At 42.4% G+C, this 18,224-nt stretch overlaps 1 protein-coding gene across 2 annotated transcripts in view; it reads left to right on the plus strand.

Moving 5' to 3' along the window:
• Positions 1-16,943, plus strand: part of LOC310713015 (nardilysin-like) — a 41,349-nt gene extending 24,406 nt beyond the window's left edge. The window contains exons 20-31 of one of the 2 annotated variants that reach the window (XR_014529075.1): positions 919-1,069; positions 1,972-2,099; positions 2,698-2,860; positions 3,055-3,086; positions 4,204-4,342; positions 5,675-5,722; positions 7,012-7,064; positions 8,331-8,414; positions 10,892-10,982; positions 12,352-12,440; positions 13,498-13,587; positions 16,726-16,943. Coding sequence is in view for 1 of the 2 variants with exons in the window: in XM_083516607.1 (XP_083372733.1) it covers positions 919-1,069; positions 1,972-2,099; positions 2,698-2,860; positions 3,055-3,086; positions 4,204-4,342; positions 5,675-5,722; positions 7,012-7,064; positions 8,331-8,414; positions 10,892-10,982; positions 12,352-12,468; positions 13,498-13,587; positions 16,726-16,920 (1,291 nt within the window). In the remaining variant the exon portion in view is untranslated. Of the gene's footprint in view, positions 1-918; positions 1,070-1,971; positions 2,100-2,697; positions 2,861-3,054; positions 3,087-4,203; positions 4,343-5,674; positions 5,723-7,011; positions 7,065-8,330; positions 8,415-10,891; positions 10,983-12,351; positions 12,469-13,497; positions 13,588-16,725 lie in introns of both variants that reach the window. The other variant, XM_083516607.1, reaches the window with a different exon arrangement.
• The last annotated feature ends 1,281 nt before the right edge of the window (positions 16,944-18,224 follow it).

The following is an 18,224-nucleotide window of genomic DNA, read 5'->3' on the forward strand; positions in this document are numbered from 1 at the left end:
ACATTTCTATTCAGATTACTTTCCATTTTTCCTAATTTGCTGTTGCCTGGATTGTATAAAGTGGCAAGTTGATAATGCAGTGTTCAACATTTATTTGTCTGCTTTTCTAGATATAGGATGTAGTGGAAAGTATCTGTGGCTTCTGAACATGGCTGGATTTGACCCTTTTGCTTCATAACAGCTTGTAGTTCCTACTATGAGAAGGCATCATCTAGGGAACTCTCATTAGGCTCTCATTTCCACCTCTTACAATTAACTCTCATTTCACAGCAATGTCCTTAGCCTGAAAAAGTCAGAGACCAAAAATAAAGGAAAATAGAACAAGCCTCCTTTGACACTTTCTCCCTATTGTGATGAGTAATGTACAGTAAGAAACTCTGAATACTGGAAAATATATCTAGATGGAATATAATAATACAATAGTTTACCTACAATACAATACAATAGGTGCTTTTTATAATAGTGGTATATTATAACATGCTATGATTGATAGAGTGAGATTATTTGAGGGGTGTGTGTGGGGTGTGTGTGTGTGTGTGTGTGTTTATATTACTATTACTATTATTATTATTAATTGAATTTATATACTGCCCTATATCTGGAAGTTCTCAGGATGGTTAATGCATGATTATATTGTATAATCTTTACATATCTTTTAAAAAAGAGCAACCGTCAAATTATGCCTTTTATGAAAATCTGCAGAAATTAATGGCATCTGCCTTTATTTGGTTGCTATCTTGACATTACAGTTATTTCAAGAACACGTAAAGAGGATTTTTCATTGTTCGAAACTTTATCCTTCCTAAGTGTGATAAGATTGTACTAACACCCACTTTCATGTGTAGCCTGTGAATTATGGTACTTGAACTCTTTTGAGTCCACTGTTTTAAACATCTCCACTTATTCTTCTCCATCCAGTATGGTGCTTTTTGATGCTTTTGTAAGCACACTTTCCCACAACCTTGCTGAACCAGCATATCAAGCAGATGTTGCTCAGATGGAATACAAAATCATAGCCAAAGAACATGGTCTGGTCATTCGAGTGAAAGGCTTTAACCATAAACTACCTGTGAGTAGTCCATATATTTTAGTCAATTTAATCTGTGTCGGCCCCAGTGAACATGTACATGGTAATGTCATCATCAAATTGGGCAGCTTAAATAAGGTGAAAGAATAAGGAGTCCTTCCTGGAGTCCTTATGGTATCATATCTATTCTATGTCTGAGGTTGAAGGATTATTTGTGATGTTGGTCCAGAGAGCCAGAACAGGGATGTTGTTAGTGTAGCATCTATCCAGCTCTGCTACAGTCTCCCTAACTAAGCTGGTGGGGGTCCTCTTAGATGTGGTGTTGGAGAACCCTTTCATTGTGGTGTTAGGGGACTTCAGTATTCATGTCAAGGCTGCCTCAAATGGGCCAGCTCAGGACTTCAGGGCCTCCATGACAGCCATGGGGGGCTTTCTCAGTATATCAGTGGTCCCACACACATGCATGGATGCATCCTCGACCTGATCTTTGCCACAGAACTGATTGGTAATACTCCATTGATTGGAGGGGGCATCACTGTACATCCATTGCCACTGGCCATCCATTCCCTCATGACATTTGAGCTGAATGTAGCTACTCCACTCCACAGTGTATAGCTTTTAGCAATAAAGATTCATTCACTCCACTGTTCAAGGCTGGGAGACCCATTAAGAGGTTCTGCCCTCAGAGATGGATGAAATATGATGGGTTCCTGGATGATCTGGGGAGTTTCTGTCTGACATGACTGGTCCTTCTGTTGAGGGTTTTGTCTGACTATAGAATGGTGAGAATAGCCAATGACACAACATGAGGTGTCTGTTAGGTTACAACTGTGTGCCCACTTACCTGAAGACAATCCCCACAGAACTAGCATGTCATGCTTCTGAGTAAACATTCATGTACCACGTATCTCTTCATTTGGTCAACTTTTCCTTTTTCTTTGCAGTTGCTCTTTCAACTGATCATTGATCACTTGTCTAACCTCAGTGTCTCGCCTTCAGCTTTCCAGATGATAATTGAACAGCTAAAAAAGACATATTTTAACAACCTCCTCAAAACAGATTCGCTGGCAAAGTGAGTGTCTGCAGGGAGACTACATGGAAAGGCTCAGTGGTAGAAAATCGGCTTTGCTAAAGAAACTTTCACATATGGCCAAGAATAAGTCTAAGATCAGATTGATATGAGTCTTGTGTTGATTTTCCACTTGCAAGAATCAAAATGATTGCCAAGCATTAAATGACTGCTCATGTCACCATTTTTAAAAGACCCCTCAGCCTCGTGCAGGATCTCATGAGGAGTTGTGAGAAACAGGAAGGATCTGCCTAGCCTGCCGCCCCAGAGCTGCCACACTGCCAGACACAGGTTCCTATGGCCATCTAACAAAGAAGGGAGTGAGGAAAACATGTCCTTTAGCCATGGCAGTTGGGGTTGATGGGACTTGGGAGACCATCTACATATGAAGGGCCACAGGTTCCTCATTGCTGTCTTGGGAGTGTGGGGAGGCTACACAGCAAAATTATGTCACCAATCCCTCTTGCATTTGTTATTTTGATATGTTTTAATTAGCTGAGGCTGCATTTCCAATTATTCTGAGTGTTGCCATTTTAGGGGTACTAAAAGTCCAAGATGGTGAAAAAATAAATTAACGTACATTTACTGATGCATCTTACAGAGATCTCCGACTCTCGATTCTGGAGCATGGCAGGTGGTCTTTAGTAGAAAAATATCAAACTATTAGTAGTGGCGTTACCATAGAAGATCTACAAGCATTTGTAACAGCTTTCAAATCAAAACTGTGGGTAGAGGGACTTGTCCAAGGAAACTTTCTGAGCAATGTGAGTATGGAGTTGGAAAGCTGAAATTTGGGTTCTGCCTGCAATGGAAGCAAACAAAATAGACATAGTTGTTGAACACTAAATATGATTTCCATGAATGCAAAAAGTGCCTTGTTCCGTTTGTATTGTGTACGTATTTGGAAAATAGCCCCATTCATTTCAATAATGTTTGATCTTTTACCCTTATGTCCTAGGAAGCAAAGGACTTTATGAATTATATTGCTGGGTGAGTATCCTGGTTTGATTCTTACTATTAAGAAATATACATAGGGTTCTGAGAGAGGGAAGAGTGACGCATTTGGTCAGGTTTCTTTGTTTTGAACACCCAGTTTATTATTAAATGAAAACTGCATTTTGATGAGCATTGCTGAATGCTATAAAATGCTTATTAACATCCATCCTTGATTTTCCTCCTAATTTTTTAAAAGAATGAAATATATTGTCATGGTTTGGATGTAACAATAAACCACATTTTAGCATTACAAAGATGAGCTGCAGTGAACCTCCGGCTCTCAGGCTTCTCCTTCTTCAGTGCAGCCATGAGAAGAAAATTGGAGGGTCCCTCTCCTGTTCTAGATTAACTACATCTAATTGTTACATCTCAAATGTAAGCAATGATTACTCTTAAATATAATTTGTTCAAACAAACCAACTTCTTAAAGTACAAAATGAAATTGAGCTTTTTTTCAAAAAACAACAACCCCACAGTGATATCAATCACAGTTTGTCAGGTTTGGATCGCACAGGAAGTTGTGATTATTATTTTTTTTTAAAAGTGGGGGAGCAGAACTTTCACAGTCATGCTTGAGTCATTCGTCCTCAAATCATACAGTACTTGCTACACATTTAATATTGGTCATCCCATTCCACTCTCACACATCTGCCAATACACATGCATCATACGTTCCTCTTACTAAGAAGTTGCCTCAGACATTTCAACACACATAAGTTGCATTCCACAAACAAACAAACAAAACTTGAACAGGGACACTCTTATTGCCATCCCATCAGGATTGTGTCTCAACAGTGCTGGTCCCCAAACATCTATGTAACTCTTTGTAGTAGTCAAGCCTAGCTGTTTCCTGAGTATTGGTAATTTATATTTGGTGCAAGTCTGCTGAAGTTCAAGTAACTGTGCCCAGTGGCAAACAATGGCTATTCATGGGAGCAGTCTACCACTTCAGGGTACACCTAAGGCTAAGTACTGGTGTGCATCATATAGGTAGAAAGTGCCAGTGTGAATGTTAACATATCTGTGATGATTACTTCCTTCACAAACATGTTCATATTATGAAGATGAAAAACGGTGGCTCCTCTTTCATTTTGCCCCTCTCTCTTTTCAGAAAATTACAGTTTGTTCCTCTCATACACCCATGCCCTATTCAGTTCCGGGTGATAGAACTGCCAAACACTCACATTCTGTGTAAAGTGAAATCCCTTCATGCAGGCGATCCAAACTCTGATGTGACGGTCTACTACCAGGTATCGTAGACTCGGACCTATTACAGTGCATCCTGCGCGCTACTACTGAGAAGTAAGCTCCACTGAGTTCCATGGGACTTACTCCCCAGACACTGTTAAAGGATTGCTTCCTTTATGTTGGGTTTTGTATTCATTAGGGATTGTGGGGGATCCTGACTGGGAAAAGGAGCAGAAATTGCTGGTGTTTGCTTATTTGTCCTATGTCCAGAATGGAAACCAGTCCAGCAAATAGGATTGATATTCACTTTCATAACTGATTCCATTTTCTCCCCATTTGCATTATGTTTCTGTTGCATTTAAATACTGCCCCCATCATTTGCATATCTCATTTGGGGCCCTGTCTGAGCTGTGGGGTTCTGAAATCCAGCCCCACTATTTGCTATTCTAAAACATAGCAGTGCCTAGCTTGACTTTGGGGTGGGGGGAGCAGCATATGGCCACCATACTAATTTCAGGGATGTGGGAATACAAGTAGAATGGGGTAAGAAAAAGTGAGAGAGGGGGTGGCAGAAAAAGAAAAAAGGATAGCCGAAAGGGAATGGGGTGCCCCATCCATTTTTACTCTGGTCTCACCCACTACCAGGATGCAGCCCTGACCCCCACCCACTGATTAGCCCTGAAGGATTAACCCCCACCCTCTAACCTAGACAATTGCTATTTAACCCACATTCTCTTGCCTAAACTTAAAAGGCAAGAAAATTAAAGGAGATGGTTTATCCATTGAATTTCAACCCTATTCCCTTCAGATCAATATAAGGTGGGGATGACTAGTTGCCCCTCGCATAATTTCAAGACGTGGGGCTGGCACTGCCAGGCACCTCTGCTCCTTCAAATTCTCACCCCACACCAAATTGTGTCCTAACAGGCATTCATGCCATAGAAAATCCATGGAGAATGTTCCAAGAAAGTAATTGTCAAGCTCTGTTTCTAGGAAACGTGGGTTTCTAGGAAAAGAGGCCCAGATACTTGACTGGAATTTTTCATTGAGGAGAATGTCATGACAAAGAAGCTTCTATGAAAAATAGATTGTCAGCCATGACCAGCTGTCCCCCAGAATGCATTCAAAACCACACAGTTTGTGTGGGACAAAAGTCAGCTAGGTTGACTGGCAACTTTGTGTGACAGGACTTCTTTAGCAAAAACGGGGGTAGGTATGGTAAGGCTCCCTAAAGACAGGGAGTTAGAAAACTACTGATATTCTTCACTATTAAGTTTTCCCTGTGGCAACTCAGAGACTTGAATGGAGCTCTCAGGTTCATAGAGAAATCAAAGACCCGTTAATGACTGTTTTATTCTCTCTCTCTCTCTCTCTCTCTCTCTCTCTTGCTTAAGACGGGTGCAAAGAATTTAAAAGACTACTCCCTCACAGAACTGCTTGTGGTAAGCTTTTCTTAATGTGTATCCTTCAGGTTTTTGGTGTATCCTTTGAAAAGTGTGAAATATAAATGCAACACAAAAAGGTGTATCATTCATATTAGTCACTGACGGACCTTGCCCACTGCACATTGGAATGCCCATTTTCTTCTTCCCCAGAATGCTGTCCAGTTGCTGATTATATAAACACAATGTCCAAGATTCAGGAACAAGCTACCGTAATGTAAAGTGCAGTTTGTTCAGTAGGTCTGCTGAATTAGCAACATGGCAATGGGAGTTTTTGTTTAGTGGCAAGAAAAAAGGGATGTAATATAAGGGAATCTAGTTGCATTTTATGTGTTCCAGTTCTCCAGAGTCTGGAACATCTCCAGTCCAGGTTTTACACTAAGTTCACAAACTCTAGAGATTAGATCTGGAGTCAGTTGCAAAATAAAATTAATATTAATAATAATAATAATAATAATAATAATAATAATAATAATAATAATAATAATACTGGTGTGGCGCTGTGGGTTAAACCACAGAGCCTAGGACTTGCCGATCAGAAGGTCGGCAGTTCGAATCCCCATGACGGGGTGAGCTCCCATTGCTCGGTCCCTGCTCCTGCCAACCTAGCAGTTCAAAAGCATGTCAAAGTGCTTACCTGAGGGAAGGTAAACAACGTTTCCGTGCATTGCTCTGGTTCGCCAGAAGCGGCTTAGTCATGCTGGCCACATGCCCTGGAAGCTGTACGCCGGCTCCCTCGGCCAATAAAGCAAGATGAGTGCCGCAACCCCAGAGTTGGTCACGACTGGACCTAATGGACCCTTTACCTTTACCTTTACTTTTCACTTTTCTCATGTTTAATGTGTATTAAGAGTTTGTTCTCAGTGAAGTGGTTTGTTCACCAACCTTTGTGGTTTGGACACCATCCTACATCATACCATGTAGATGTTTGCCACAATAATCCAAGCCCTGATGGGATCCAGGGTACAACAGCTCCCCAGTTGAAGTCTTCCCTCCCTTCCCTTTTCCTTTGTTGTACTTCACTGGGCTGCAGCATCATATGGCTGCCAAAAAGGAGGCGTGGCATAAAATATTGTGTGAACTCCTTGACGATGGAATCATTTCTTTTTAAATGCACCCTATTATACTCTCAAATGATGAGTGTCAGCCAAGGTAAGTTTTCAATACCTGGTAACTTTTTAAAGGGGGAAAAAGAGTCACGCGTGTTGAGGTTTCTTGTTTCTTGTATTTTGAATATTTGCTTCTTGGGTCAAAGAAAATATCCCTGCAAATATCATGTTCCGTTTCAGATGTATATGGAGGAGCCATGCTTTGACTTCTTGCGAACAAAGAATACCCTGGGGTGAGTTTGCCATCTGAAGAATGGCAGTAAGAAGAAAGCAGTAAATATCGCTTCATATACAAGAATTTCAGAGCACTTGATTTCTCTGAGTTCTTCCTGCTATTTAATAAGAGACAGAAATATGGAATGTGTTTAAGTCAGGGGTCACCAAATTCTGTATTCTTGGAGGCCCCCTCATTCACCAGTCCAGACATGGCATAGGGAAGGGGGACAGTCAAAAATTCAAAACTCAGAGATGTTCAGGCTCTATAGTACAGCTGGTATCTCCTAACCCAGGAATGGTTAATGTGGTATCCAGTACATATTGTTGGACCCTAGTTTCCATCAGCTCCAGGGATGATGGGAGTTGTAGTCCAGCCCCAGGGAGTTAGAGATGACCCTACCATTCTATTATTCCAGCAATAGAGGTTTTACAGATATACACCATGTGTGCTTGTAAAGTCACTAATGAAGTGTAAATGAGCTTGCAAAAAAAGAAGCCCCAAATAAGAAAATCAGCTGTGTCCCTTTCCAAAATGCACATTAGGCAGCAGTACAAGAAGACTTGGATGATATTGCATCCAAAAGCTCTGTGAGTAATGTCCTAGTCATTATCAGAGTAAACCCACTGAAATTTATGGAATAAAGTTACTCTAAATATGAGTAATGCTGGATATCATCTTCCAATGGATGACTCTGAGAGCTAACCCTTTATTACATTCAAATCTGGTATTAAAGAAATAGTGGTGGCAGGAGGAAGTTAAATAAAGATGCTTCAGGGGCCAACTCCAGCCCATTCTAGGTTTTGTCTGCATGCGAAATTTCTCATGATCCCATTACCAAGAACCAGGGACCAAAACCTTTGAAGTCCTGCTTCTCCAGCTGTTCAGTAACTTCAGTTTTGGTGCAGACACAATGCAAACACAAGATCCCCAAATCAGTTTAGTATATGGTGCCATGCTGTAGTCACAAATGTCACAACTGTTACGGTAAGGCATACAGAATTAGCCTGAAAAAAAGTACAACATAGTTAGAACAAATCTTGAAATGTGCCTTCCATTTAGGCAGCTGGCACATTGAAAGGCAGTAATGAAATCACTGGTTTAAAGCACTAATTCTAATGATGCAATCTGAACCATCTACCAAGTATTGCTTCCATGCACTTTAATTGAGCATGTGGGAGAACCAGTTTTGATGGATAGCTCCCATATACTAGTTAGTACTTGTTAATGATCAGAATAAAATGACTTGTGCTTGTGGAATGTTATTCTTTTCCTTTGATTTAAGCTACCATGTCTACCCTTCCACAAGAAATACATCTGGGATCCTGGGTTTCTCTGTTACCGTAACAACACAGGCAACCAAATATAAGTAAGTCGCCTATTAATATTTTTTCATGAGCAGTTAAATTTAATATTATTGTTTCCATCCTAGGGCCCTGAACATTCTAGGGCTCTGCATAGGCCTGCACTTTTCCAAAACAGATATGACATGTTTAGAGTATAAAATGCAGCCAAGGTGCATTGTATGTCCCATAATTCCCCATTAATAATGTTTCTACTGCTCTCTTCCAAAGCGCTTGAGAATCTTAGTGTCTTTTGCAAGATGCATTTGCTTATGTATACATTATGTGTTTCCTTGTATAAGCTTTTCTACATGAAATGTCTGTGGCCTGGAGGCAGGTACAATTAATCACGCTAAAAACTAAAGGAACAATGAGTTTGGCCATGATATCTCAAGATTCGGCTGGCTGTGCCTATGCCAAAGAAATGGACAATGTCACAACAAAGTGACATTTGGGTCCGCCATCTTGATTCAAACTGGTGGTGAGCACCCAAACATCAACAACAAAACCACTTCAGGAGTCCTTGTGACAAGCTTGGTGATGATATCTTGAGAGGTTGCCTGACTTATAGAAAACAAACAGGCACACAAACCATTTTTCAAGACTGATAGAATGAAAACATCCTGGCTTGTTTGTTCAGAAAGGTGATGGGAACAGTGAAATGGCTGCATGAGGGGACATCAGACTCATATGTATCTTATTAAGTTCAGGTGTTATTGGTCCAATGTAGCCATTGTGGTTAACGTAAGTCCAATTGCCTAAATAGCACATCAGACTTTAGCTGGATTGGGAGCTGTCTAATAAAGGTAGAAGGGACGCGGGTGGCACTGTGGGTTAAACCACCAAGCCTAGGACTTGCCGATCAGAAGGTTGGCGGTTTGAATCCCCGCAACAGCGTGAGCTCTCGTTGCTCGGTCCCTGCTCCTGCCAACCTAGCAGTTCAAAAGCACCTCAAGGTGCAAGTAGATAAATAGGTACTGCTCCGGTGGGAAGGTAAGCGGTGTTTCCGTGCACTGCTCTGGTTCGCCAGAAGTGGCTTAGTCATGCTGGCCACATGACCCGGAAGCTGTACGCCGGCTCCCTCGGCCAATAAAGCGAGATGAGCACCACAACCCCAGAGTCGGTCACGACTGGACCTAACGGTCAGGGGTCCCTTTACCTTTAATAAAGGTAGACTTTATAAGACTATATAGTTCATAAAATCCTTTATTTCATATGTTGCTTTGAAACAAATGTAGAAGAGCTCAGACTTAATGGTGAGGAATTAATAAGCAAATATTGCCTCCTGTACCTTCAGTGGAAGCAGCCTTCCATGGCATAGAAAGGCAAAGTCTGAATCTAACCTAAAGGACCCAGTGTTTTTCAAGCAAAAAAACTAGAAAAACAAAATCCTGGATTCCACAACCCCCCTGCTTGATTGCCTGTCCTGGTCTTATTGCAGCGTGTTAAAAACCAAGTTTCAGTTTCCAAATGTGTACAGCTGTCATCCCCAAAATTTAAAACACCTGTTTCTTCTATGTGCTGTAAATATGATTCTTACATTTTAAAGTCTCAATTGAGTAGTTGTCATAATTAATCAATTAGCTGAACCAAGATCACAAGCCAGCACTGTTGCTTTATTTCTTTTTTTATGAAGCTCTTGCCTGTGAAAATATGCTCATTGCTGGTAATATAAAGAACCTGAGAATGTTTATATTTGGGCAGTGCATTTGAGATGAATCTTCAAGCAACAAATGAGTTCCCTATTGTTTGCTTGAGAGAAACTGTTATCTTAATTAACCAGCTGTAAAATATTACCTTTGTTGAATGCAATACATTCCACACAAGTGCTACTATTATTTTTCATTTGAGGCCTGTCAGATTCAGTCTCTCCAGGCTTAGCAGGTGCATGATATACCAAAAGCTTCAGGACACTCTGGTTTCTTGTTGGTCCCTTTGCTTCCTTTTTGGGATGCTTGCTGCGGAATTCAATCTTTGTGAATTCCTATGTGAAATTTTTTCCCTCTAACATAATGCATGCACTGCTTCCTAAAGCAAAGGACCATATAGAAACTTCAGTTATTGAGTGGTATGTAAATAACTTAATAAAATAAAGACACTTCTTACAAAATACAACCTAAAATATTCATTTTTTAAATGCCAATAAAAGAAAACATTAAAAACAAGTTACATTTTTTTAAAGCCATTAATTTTTTTAAAAAATGTTACCGACTAAAAAACTACATGTTAATATGGCATGCAAAAATTATGCACTTACGGAAAAGAAAATGTTGCTAGCGGGCATGGAAAATAAACAATAGAGTGAAGACATGTAACTGCCTGCTATCAATGGGAAGGGAGTTCCCAAGAGTGGCACCTGCCATGCCCTCAATTTGTTGCAGAATGTACATATATCATGTGGCACTTGTAAAAGTGCCAGTTCCGCAGATCTAAGAGGTCATGCGGGCACATAAGGGGTTAGGTCAATAACAACTAAACTTCTTATGCCCTTGATAACTTTTAGCACTGAATTTGTTGATAAAAAAATAGAAGAGTTCTTTGTGCACTTTGAAGAAAAACTCCGGAAATTAACTGAAGACGAATTCTCTGCTCAGGTAAGACTTGTGGCTTGTTTTACGTTGTGGGTTGCATCCAGACTGGTTTAGGCACCTGAGCATTTATCTTGGACATCTTGTGGGACATCTTCAAGAGAAAATAAGGCAAAGGAGTAAGCCCTATGCAAATCTGGAGTGGAGTCCCTAAGACAGTTGGATGGCACCTTGTACGCCTCCTTCAGCAACTCCTGCAGCCAAGCTGGTGCCAAATGTCTTGCTCTGCTTTCATTGGACCACATCAGGAAGGCTGAGAGGAGGGTCTTGTCTTCTGGGCAGCCCAGGACCTCTAGACACACTGCCCACTCTTGGTGCTGCTAACATAGCAGTTTGACTTCACCCTTGGAGGCATACTCCATTGTCTCTCAAGACAGATGGATGCCAGCAACCAACATGGGATCATATACACAACCCTTGTCCCATGTCTTGAAGTATGGATCCAAGAGGTTGTCTGCTTGTCCTGTGCTTTCTATGCCTGGGTCCGAGCTGTTTTCCATTTCCCCGCCACTTTCCCTTGGGAAGCCTGCTCTTTACCACTGAATCGGAGCAAACATCAATCTGCTGGATACCTGGTGTGGCGATCACAAAGGGTCCCCGGTGCCACCACTTTATTTCTCTGTGCCACCACTTTATTTCTCGCTGCCACCACCCAGGCCCTACCTGGTACAATACTGCGTCCAGTCAGGGTTAAATTGGAACATAAAGTTCTGTTTATTTATTGCAGTTTAACAAGCGTGTGGTTTCATAAACGGTATCGGTCAATTACAAACGAGGGGTGCCTATCCAGACCTATAACTTCCACTGCCTGCTCTCACTCACTAAACCACCTCTCAGATATTTACTTGTCTTCCTAGCTCCTAACTGTTCCTGACTCAGCTTATTTCACTACACTAACTCAACCTACCCACAAACTCTATCCCAATTCACTCCCACTCCAACCAACCACCCAACACCCAACGAACTCCTCCCTTTGCCCCTCCCAGAGCTGGTTTTATAGTCCCCCTGGGTCCTGATTGGGTAACCTGTTTAACTATTTCACCTCCAGCACTCTCATATGTTAACGTCACACCTGGTTTGCTCTAATTCAGTGCTGAAGTGTAGGTTTTCCTGGGGGAAAGCACTGAGACAAGCGGAAGAATGGACAAGCCCTAAGTTAAGCTATAAAGGTCAAATAGATTGCTGCCACACCATAATTTTGCTGTTGCTCTGTGCCTCTCCACTGCTGCACAGATTTTGCTTGCCTGTTCATTGGATCAGAGCATAAAAAGGAGTGCACGCCTTGGAACGAGAAACAAACGTGCAAGTTTTGCTTTTTGGAAGCAGAACTTTGTCAAAAGCAGAGACATTCCTACAGGAGCCGCATGTTTTACAGGTCTCAGCTCTCATAAAGCTTAAGCAAACTGATGATGCCCATCTTGGGGAAGAGGTGGACAGGAACTGGAACGAAGTGCTTACTCAGCAGTACGTGTTTGACAGACTTGCCCGAGAGGTAGTTAAATAGTAAAACGCTACCCGTCTTCGTCTCTTGTTAATTGTTTGTTGTAATCGTTAAGTGGCTTTGCTCCTGGTCCATAAAATGGGGGGGGGGGGGTTATTGCCTTTGTGGGACTGGGCTGACTGTTTGTGATTGCCTACATGGTGCTGACAAGGCCGAAAGGGGAGACCTGAGATCTAGGCTTCCTAATTGAATTATGCTCTTGCAAAACAAAGCAAAAAAATTAACGCACAGCTCTTCACAATTGAAAATGAACAGCTCGTTTACCACTTGAATGTTCTCTCAGTGTTTGTCATGTGTGAGGCAGCTGTGCCTTGAGATCTTCAAGATCCCAAAATGTGGTTACGGGGGGAAATTTCTTAAATTGGTGTCAGATTTTCTCTCACTTGTAGGAATCAACATCTAGCTTGCCTCCCATCTGCCCCAAGCTGGGGCGACTGTTCTGCTAAGCTTGCTAATGTGAGTTTATACATTGTGATGAGTGTACGGGGCTGTTGGAACACTAGCACTGGGTGGATTCCAAAATGAGAATCTAAACAGCCGAACTGATGTGTAGCATATCCCTTATATTTTTCTTAATACATCCAGATCAAGCCTTTCAATTGGCATTCTTTCCAAGTCAGTGGGCATAGGACTGCAAGATAAACTATCCCATATAAGATGGTTCAAGGTGTATCTCTACTGTGGGGAAAGGGAGAAGAAACTATGGAGGAATTTATGTAATGGTGCTCATTTATAATGCTCATGCACCAAACAGTCCTCCTAGGGCAATATCTGCATTTTGGGTCATTTTAGGTGGGGAACCTCAGTTCCAGGGGCCAAAATGTGGTCCTCTGGGTCTCTCTGTCTTGCCCTTCCCAGCCAAGCTAAGCCTCCTCCTTGGCCTCAGTCCTACTTTGCACCCTTCTTGTGAGTTTTTTGCCTGTCTGGTATGTGTCTGATATTGCCTCTTGCTTGCTGGATGGAGGACACAAAGGAGTGTGTATCTGTCCTAAAAAGCTCTCTTTCTTTTCTGGCTTATAGATTGTAGCCCTGAAGAGCTTTAGAAAATCCCATTTGCTTGACTGGTTCCTAGGATTCAGGGGCAAGAACAAACGAGTGCTGAGCACCCATGTGAGTATACCTGAAATCAGAGTATGTGTGCTCTCTCGCAGATAGATATGTAAATATGGGAGTACCAATGGATGCTTTATATATATATATATAGAGAGAGAGAGAGAGAGAGAGAGAGAGAGAGAGAACTCAGGGATGGGGAACTGAAGTCCGGGGGGGGGGGGGTCAAACGCTTCTCTGTCTGGCCCTTGGAGTCGTCCCCCCACAGGCCTCATTTCTCACTCAAACCTGTTTCATATCTTCCTTGAATGCTTTGGATTACCTAGAATGTGGCCTTACCTAGTTGGAGAGTCATTTGTGTATTTGAGTGCTTGTAGAAACCCCTGGCTTTTGCATGGCTGAAATGTAGCTTACTATGAAATGGTAAGAGCAACGTCCATTGTCCCTCTCTTGCTTTTGCCTATAGATGGATAGTAACAGTGGCATTCTAGTCCATATTATACCTTGGGCCCTTGAGTCCAGGCTTCCCTCAATAACTTATTGTGTGCTACTGATGTACAGAAAGCAGTAGGAAGACTCTCCTTTTATTTACTTGTCTGTGTCATTCAAAGCCAGCACAGGGGACGATGCCCTAACCCAGGGATAGCCAACAGGTGCCTTGCAGATGTTGCTAAACTACAACTTCCATCATCCTTGACCATCAGCCAAGCTGACTGGCTCTGACGGGAAATGGAGGGGACCACATTGGCTTCCCCTGTCTAAAGTCCTCCAGATCTAGGACACATTCATGAATTGAAAATGTGTATTTGTGGGATAGAACAGCAAGAGCAACTTGTTTGGTAAAGAACTAACAAATAACAGTTATAAGATACCTGACATCCCTCTTTATCACCTGTCCTAACTCCCCATCTTTTTACCTGCGTCTTCATTGTCTCTGATAACTCTCCATCTTCTTCCCACTCTTCCTTCAACTTTGTCCAACTATCTAGCTCCCTAACTGACATTGTTAGGCAAAGTCTTGGTCCGCCTGTCACTCAGTCACCACCCACCATTCCATCACACTCCCCTGCTGCCAATCCTTCACTCACACATTCTTCTGTTACACTAAGAATGAAACATCTGCTAACCGCTTGACAGCAGAACCTGTAATTCTAGACTTATGGAATCTTGCCCCCTTTGTAGCTTTGAGCCTCTGGTATGGTGACCTGGAAGCATCATTATGAGATGTACTTCCTGTTCTCTTGCACAATTTCACACTTATGCTTCCTGTTTTGTAATATCAGAAGAAGAAGAACTTGCACATTTCCCTTGTGGGGAGGACGCATGTCTCCCTGCCTGTGGAAGCATGGGGAGATTAGTACTGTAGGTTCTGCTTTGGATATTTAGAAGAACAGAGATTGCAACTCATTAACACAGACACACACCACACTAAAATTCACCACTCTGGACCATAAGAAAATCCCTTATGCCTTGATCCATCTAGCTCAGCATTGTCGACACTGGCTGGCAGCAGCCCTTTAGGATTTTAAACAGGAGCCTCTCCCAGACCTGCCTGGAGATGCCAAAGATTCTTCTGCATGGAAAGCAGGTGTCCTGTCTCTGAGCTATGATGCATACGCCACGCTCACATACACAAATAAAAATCAACAAATATTCCATACTACCTACTCAAAATCCTTATGCTTGCAGTCAGAGCTGTACAACACTGATTTGGTTATTTTTGAGATTTGATCAATGTTTCTTCCATCTCATGACCTTTGGCTTTCTTAAAAACCACAGTCATCTGAACTCATTAAGGAAATGCTCCTTACTTTTACAGATTTGTTATCTTCTCAGCTGTTTGTTTGTTTCATGGGGGTTTAATTGGCTTAAATCCAAACAAAAGTGATGAGATCTTCATTTTTCTCTCAATAAGGTCTGCAGTGTATTAGAAGTCAATCTCAAATATTAAAGTTCCTACATTTAACATGCTATTTCAAGGTTTGCCAAGTGGTTCCCTCTAGATGTTGCCAGACTTCACCTCCCATTAAAAAGCACTGAGATAGCTCAGTTGGTAGAGCTGATAATGCCAAGGTTGCAGGTTCAATCCCTGTATGGGACAGCTGCATATTCCTGTGTTGCAGAGGGTTGGACTAGATGATTCTCAGGGTCCCTTCCAACTCTACAGTTCTATGATTAGCTCCAGCCAGTGTGGCCAGTGTAGAGGGACAACTGGACATGTAGATGAGCCACACCTGGAGGGCACAATTTTGACTATTAGGATTCTACATTACAGTGGTACCTCTGGTTGCAAACAGGATCCATTCCGGAGCCCCGTTCACAACATGAGCAGAATGCAACCTGCATCTGCGCATGCGTGGGTCGTGATTTGCTGCTTCTGCGCATGCGCGTGATGTCATTTTGAGCGTCTGCACATGCACAAGAGGTGAAACCCGGAAGTAACCCTTTCCGGTACTTCCCGGTCGCCACGGGACACAACCTGAAAAGATTTAAGCCGAAGCGTCTTTAACCCGAGGTATGACTGTACTAGATAAAGTTTGCAGGTGGAGTTTGTTGTAGGGATTTTGCACTGTGCTGCTTGCCATCTGAAGTGAAATCCAATACATTCATCTCAAGCACCCAATATTATCCAAGCAGCAACTTTCTGTTTACAGTGGTACCTCAGGTTAAGTAATTCGTTCCGGAGGTCCGTTCTTAACCTGAAACTGTTATTAACCTGAAGCACCACTTTAGCTAATGGGAGCCTCCTCCTGCTGCTGTGCTGCTGGAGCACAATTTCTGTTCTCATCCTGAAGCAAAGTTCTTAACCCGAGGTACTATTTCTGGGTTAGCGGAGTCTGTAACCTGAAGCGTCTGGAACCTGAAGCGTATGTAACCTGAGGTACCACTGTATAAGATAATGTGCAACGCTGCTTGCCAAAACAAACCTATGCCACCATCTCCCCTGCAAGCTTGCTGTCTGCTTACTGAATTTGTACAGCAGGAAACCATTTTGCAGTAACCCAGATGTTTGGGCCAAGTTTGTCATATGCAAAAGCGTGCCTACAGTTAGTTCATGTATCATCGGTTGATAGGAAACCTGTCAGAAATGACATAATTAACATGATGTCGGGATTGTGCTTGCAGGAGACCAGACTCTGAACTTTTAGACCCCAGGTGTTTGCTGCTTTGGTAACTGCTTGGCCTTTGAATTCACAGGTGGTTGGCTATGGCAAACAGGAAGGGAACACGGATTTCTCACGCACCTACAGCGTTCAGGGGACTTTCTTTGGCAAAACAGCTGAACTAACATTCCTCCCCTCCTCTCCCCTGCTGAATCTCCCTTCTGTTATGGACATACGGGCCTTCACCTCAACGCTTAATGTTCTTCCTTACCACAAGATACTAAAATAAACCGTCATCAGCTTTAGCCTCAAGGTTGCGTATGTGTCGTGCTTTCATGGTGCTGCACCTGTGGCTCTCCACATTCTGCTGAAACCAGATCATTAGCTGTGCTGGCTAAAAATGATGGGAGATGGTCCATCAACATCTGGAAGTCCACCAACATCTGGAACTCCACCTTTGCCATATTGTCTCTTATTTTGTCTCCACCTTGTTCAGTATGCAAAGCGTTTTGTGGGGGGAAGTGTGAAAAGGGCTCAGGTAGCAAAATGACTGGGAAATCTCTGAGAAAACTCTAAGAACAGGACAGTGCCCCCAGTATGGGCAACACCCAATGTACACACATCCAACTGATGCGCAGCCAGGCACACACACATCATGCTGAACCAGGAAGTGACTTTAAAAATATAAGGGGGGGGGGAGTCATGAAAACAGAAATCCCATGAACCTTTGCAAATACAATCCCAGGAGCCCTTGCACTGACCATTGAGGCCTGTGGAGAATTGGGAGTTTGAAAGGAGCAATTGTGGTGGAGTTTGATGTCTGGTAAGTTGAAATATACTCGAAGTCGAGAGTGGATTTCATGCTCTTTATTCAGCTCATAGTGGTGAGGAGGAATGGAAGTTCCCCCAGAATGTCTGCTTTATATACATTATTTACACAATGGGCCCCACATGATTGGCTAATTCCGGGATTCACCTGTAGGCCAATCTGGTTGCGGATTCACTTCCACCTGGAGCTGGATTGGGTGGCTCCTGTGGACCAATCAGACTGCTTTATTCTGGACCCTATTGTTCTAGGACCAATCAGACTGCTGCATTCTGAATCCTACTGTTCTAGGACCAATCAAACTGCTGCCTTTTGGATTCTATTCAACTCAGTACATAACACAGTGCTGCTGGTATTTTTAAAGAGTTTTCCAAGGCTTTCCAGAGGTTTAGAAGGTGTTTGCAGATTTTTCCAATAGTGTTTCAAATGTACGCGATTTCACTTGGAACTTGCCTTGGGACTCAACCCCCATGTAAATGGGGAGTTGCCTGCATTTCCATATAGAATGCTTTGAGGACCTTCTCTGAATATGTTACCTTCTTCTCGGTGGTGACCGCCTTGCTGTAGAATGCTCTTGACAAGGTTGTTTATCTATAATAATAATAATAATAATAATAATTTATTATTTATACCCCGCCCATCTGGCTGGGTTTCCCCAGCCACTCTGGGCGGCTTCCACAGAAACCAAAAAACACTAAAATATCATACATTAAAAGCTTCCCTGAATAGGGCCGCCTTAAGATGTTTTCTGAATGTCAGGTAGTTGT

This window comes from Podarcis liolepis, assembly GCF_965112155.1.
Source record: "Podarcis liolepis genome assembly, chromosome: 8".
NCBI lineage: Eukaryota > Metazoa > Chordata > Lepidosauria > Squamata > Lacertidae > Podarcis > Podarcis liolepis.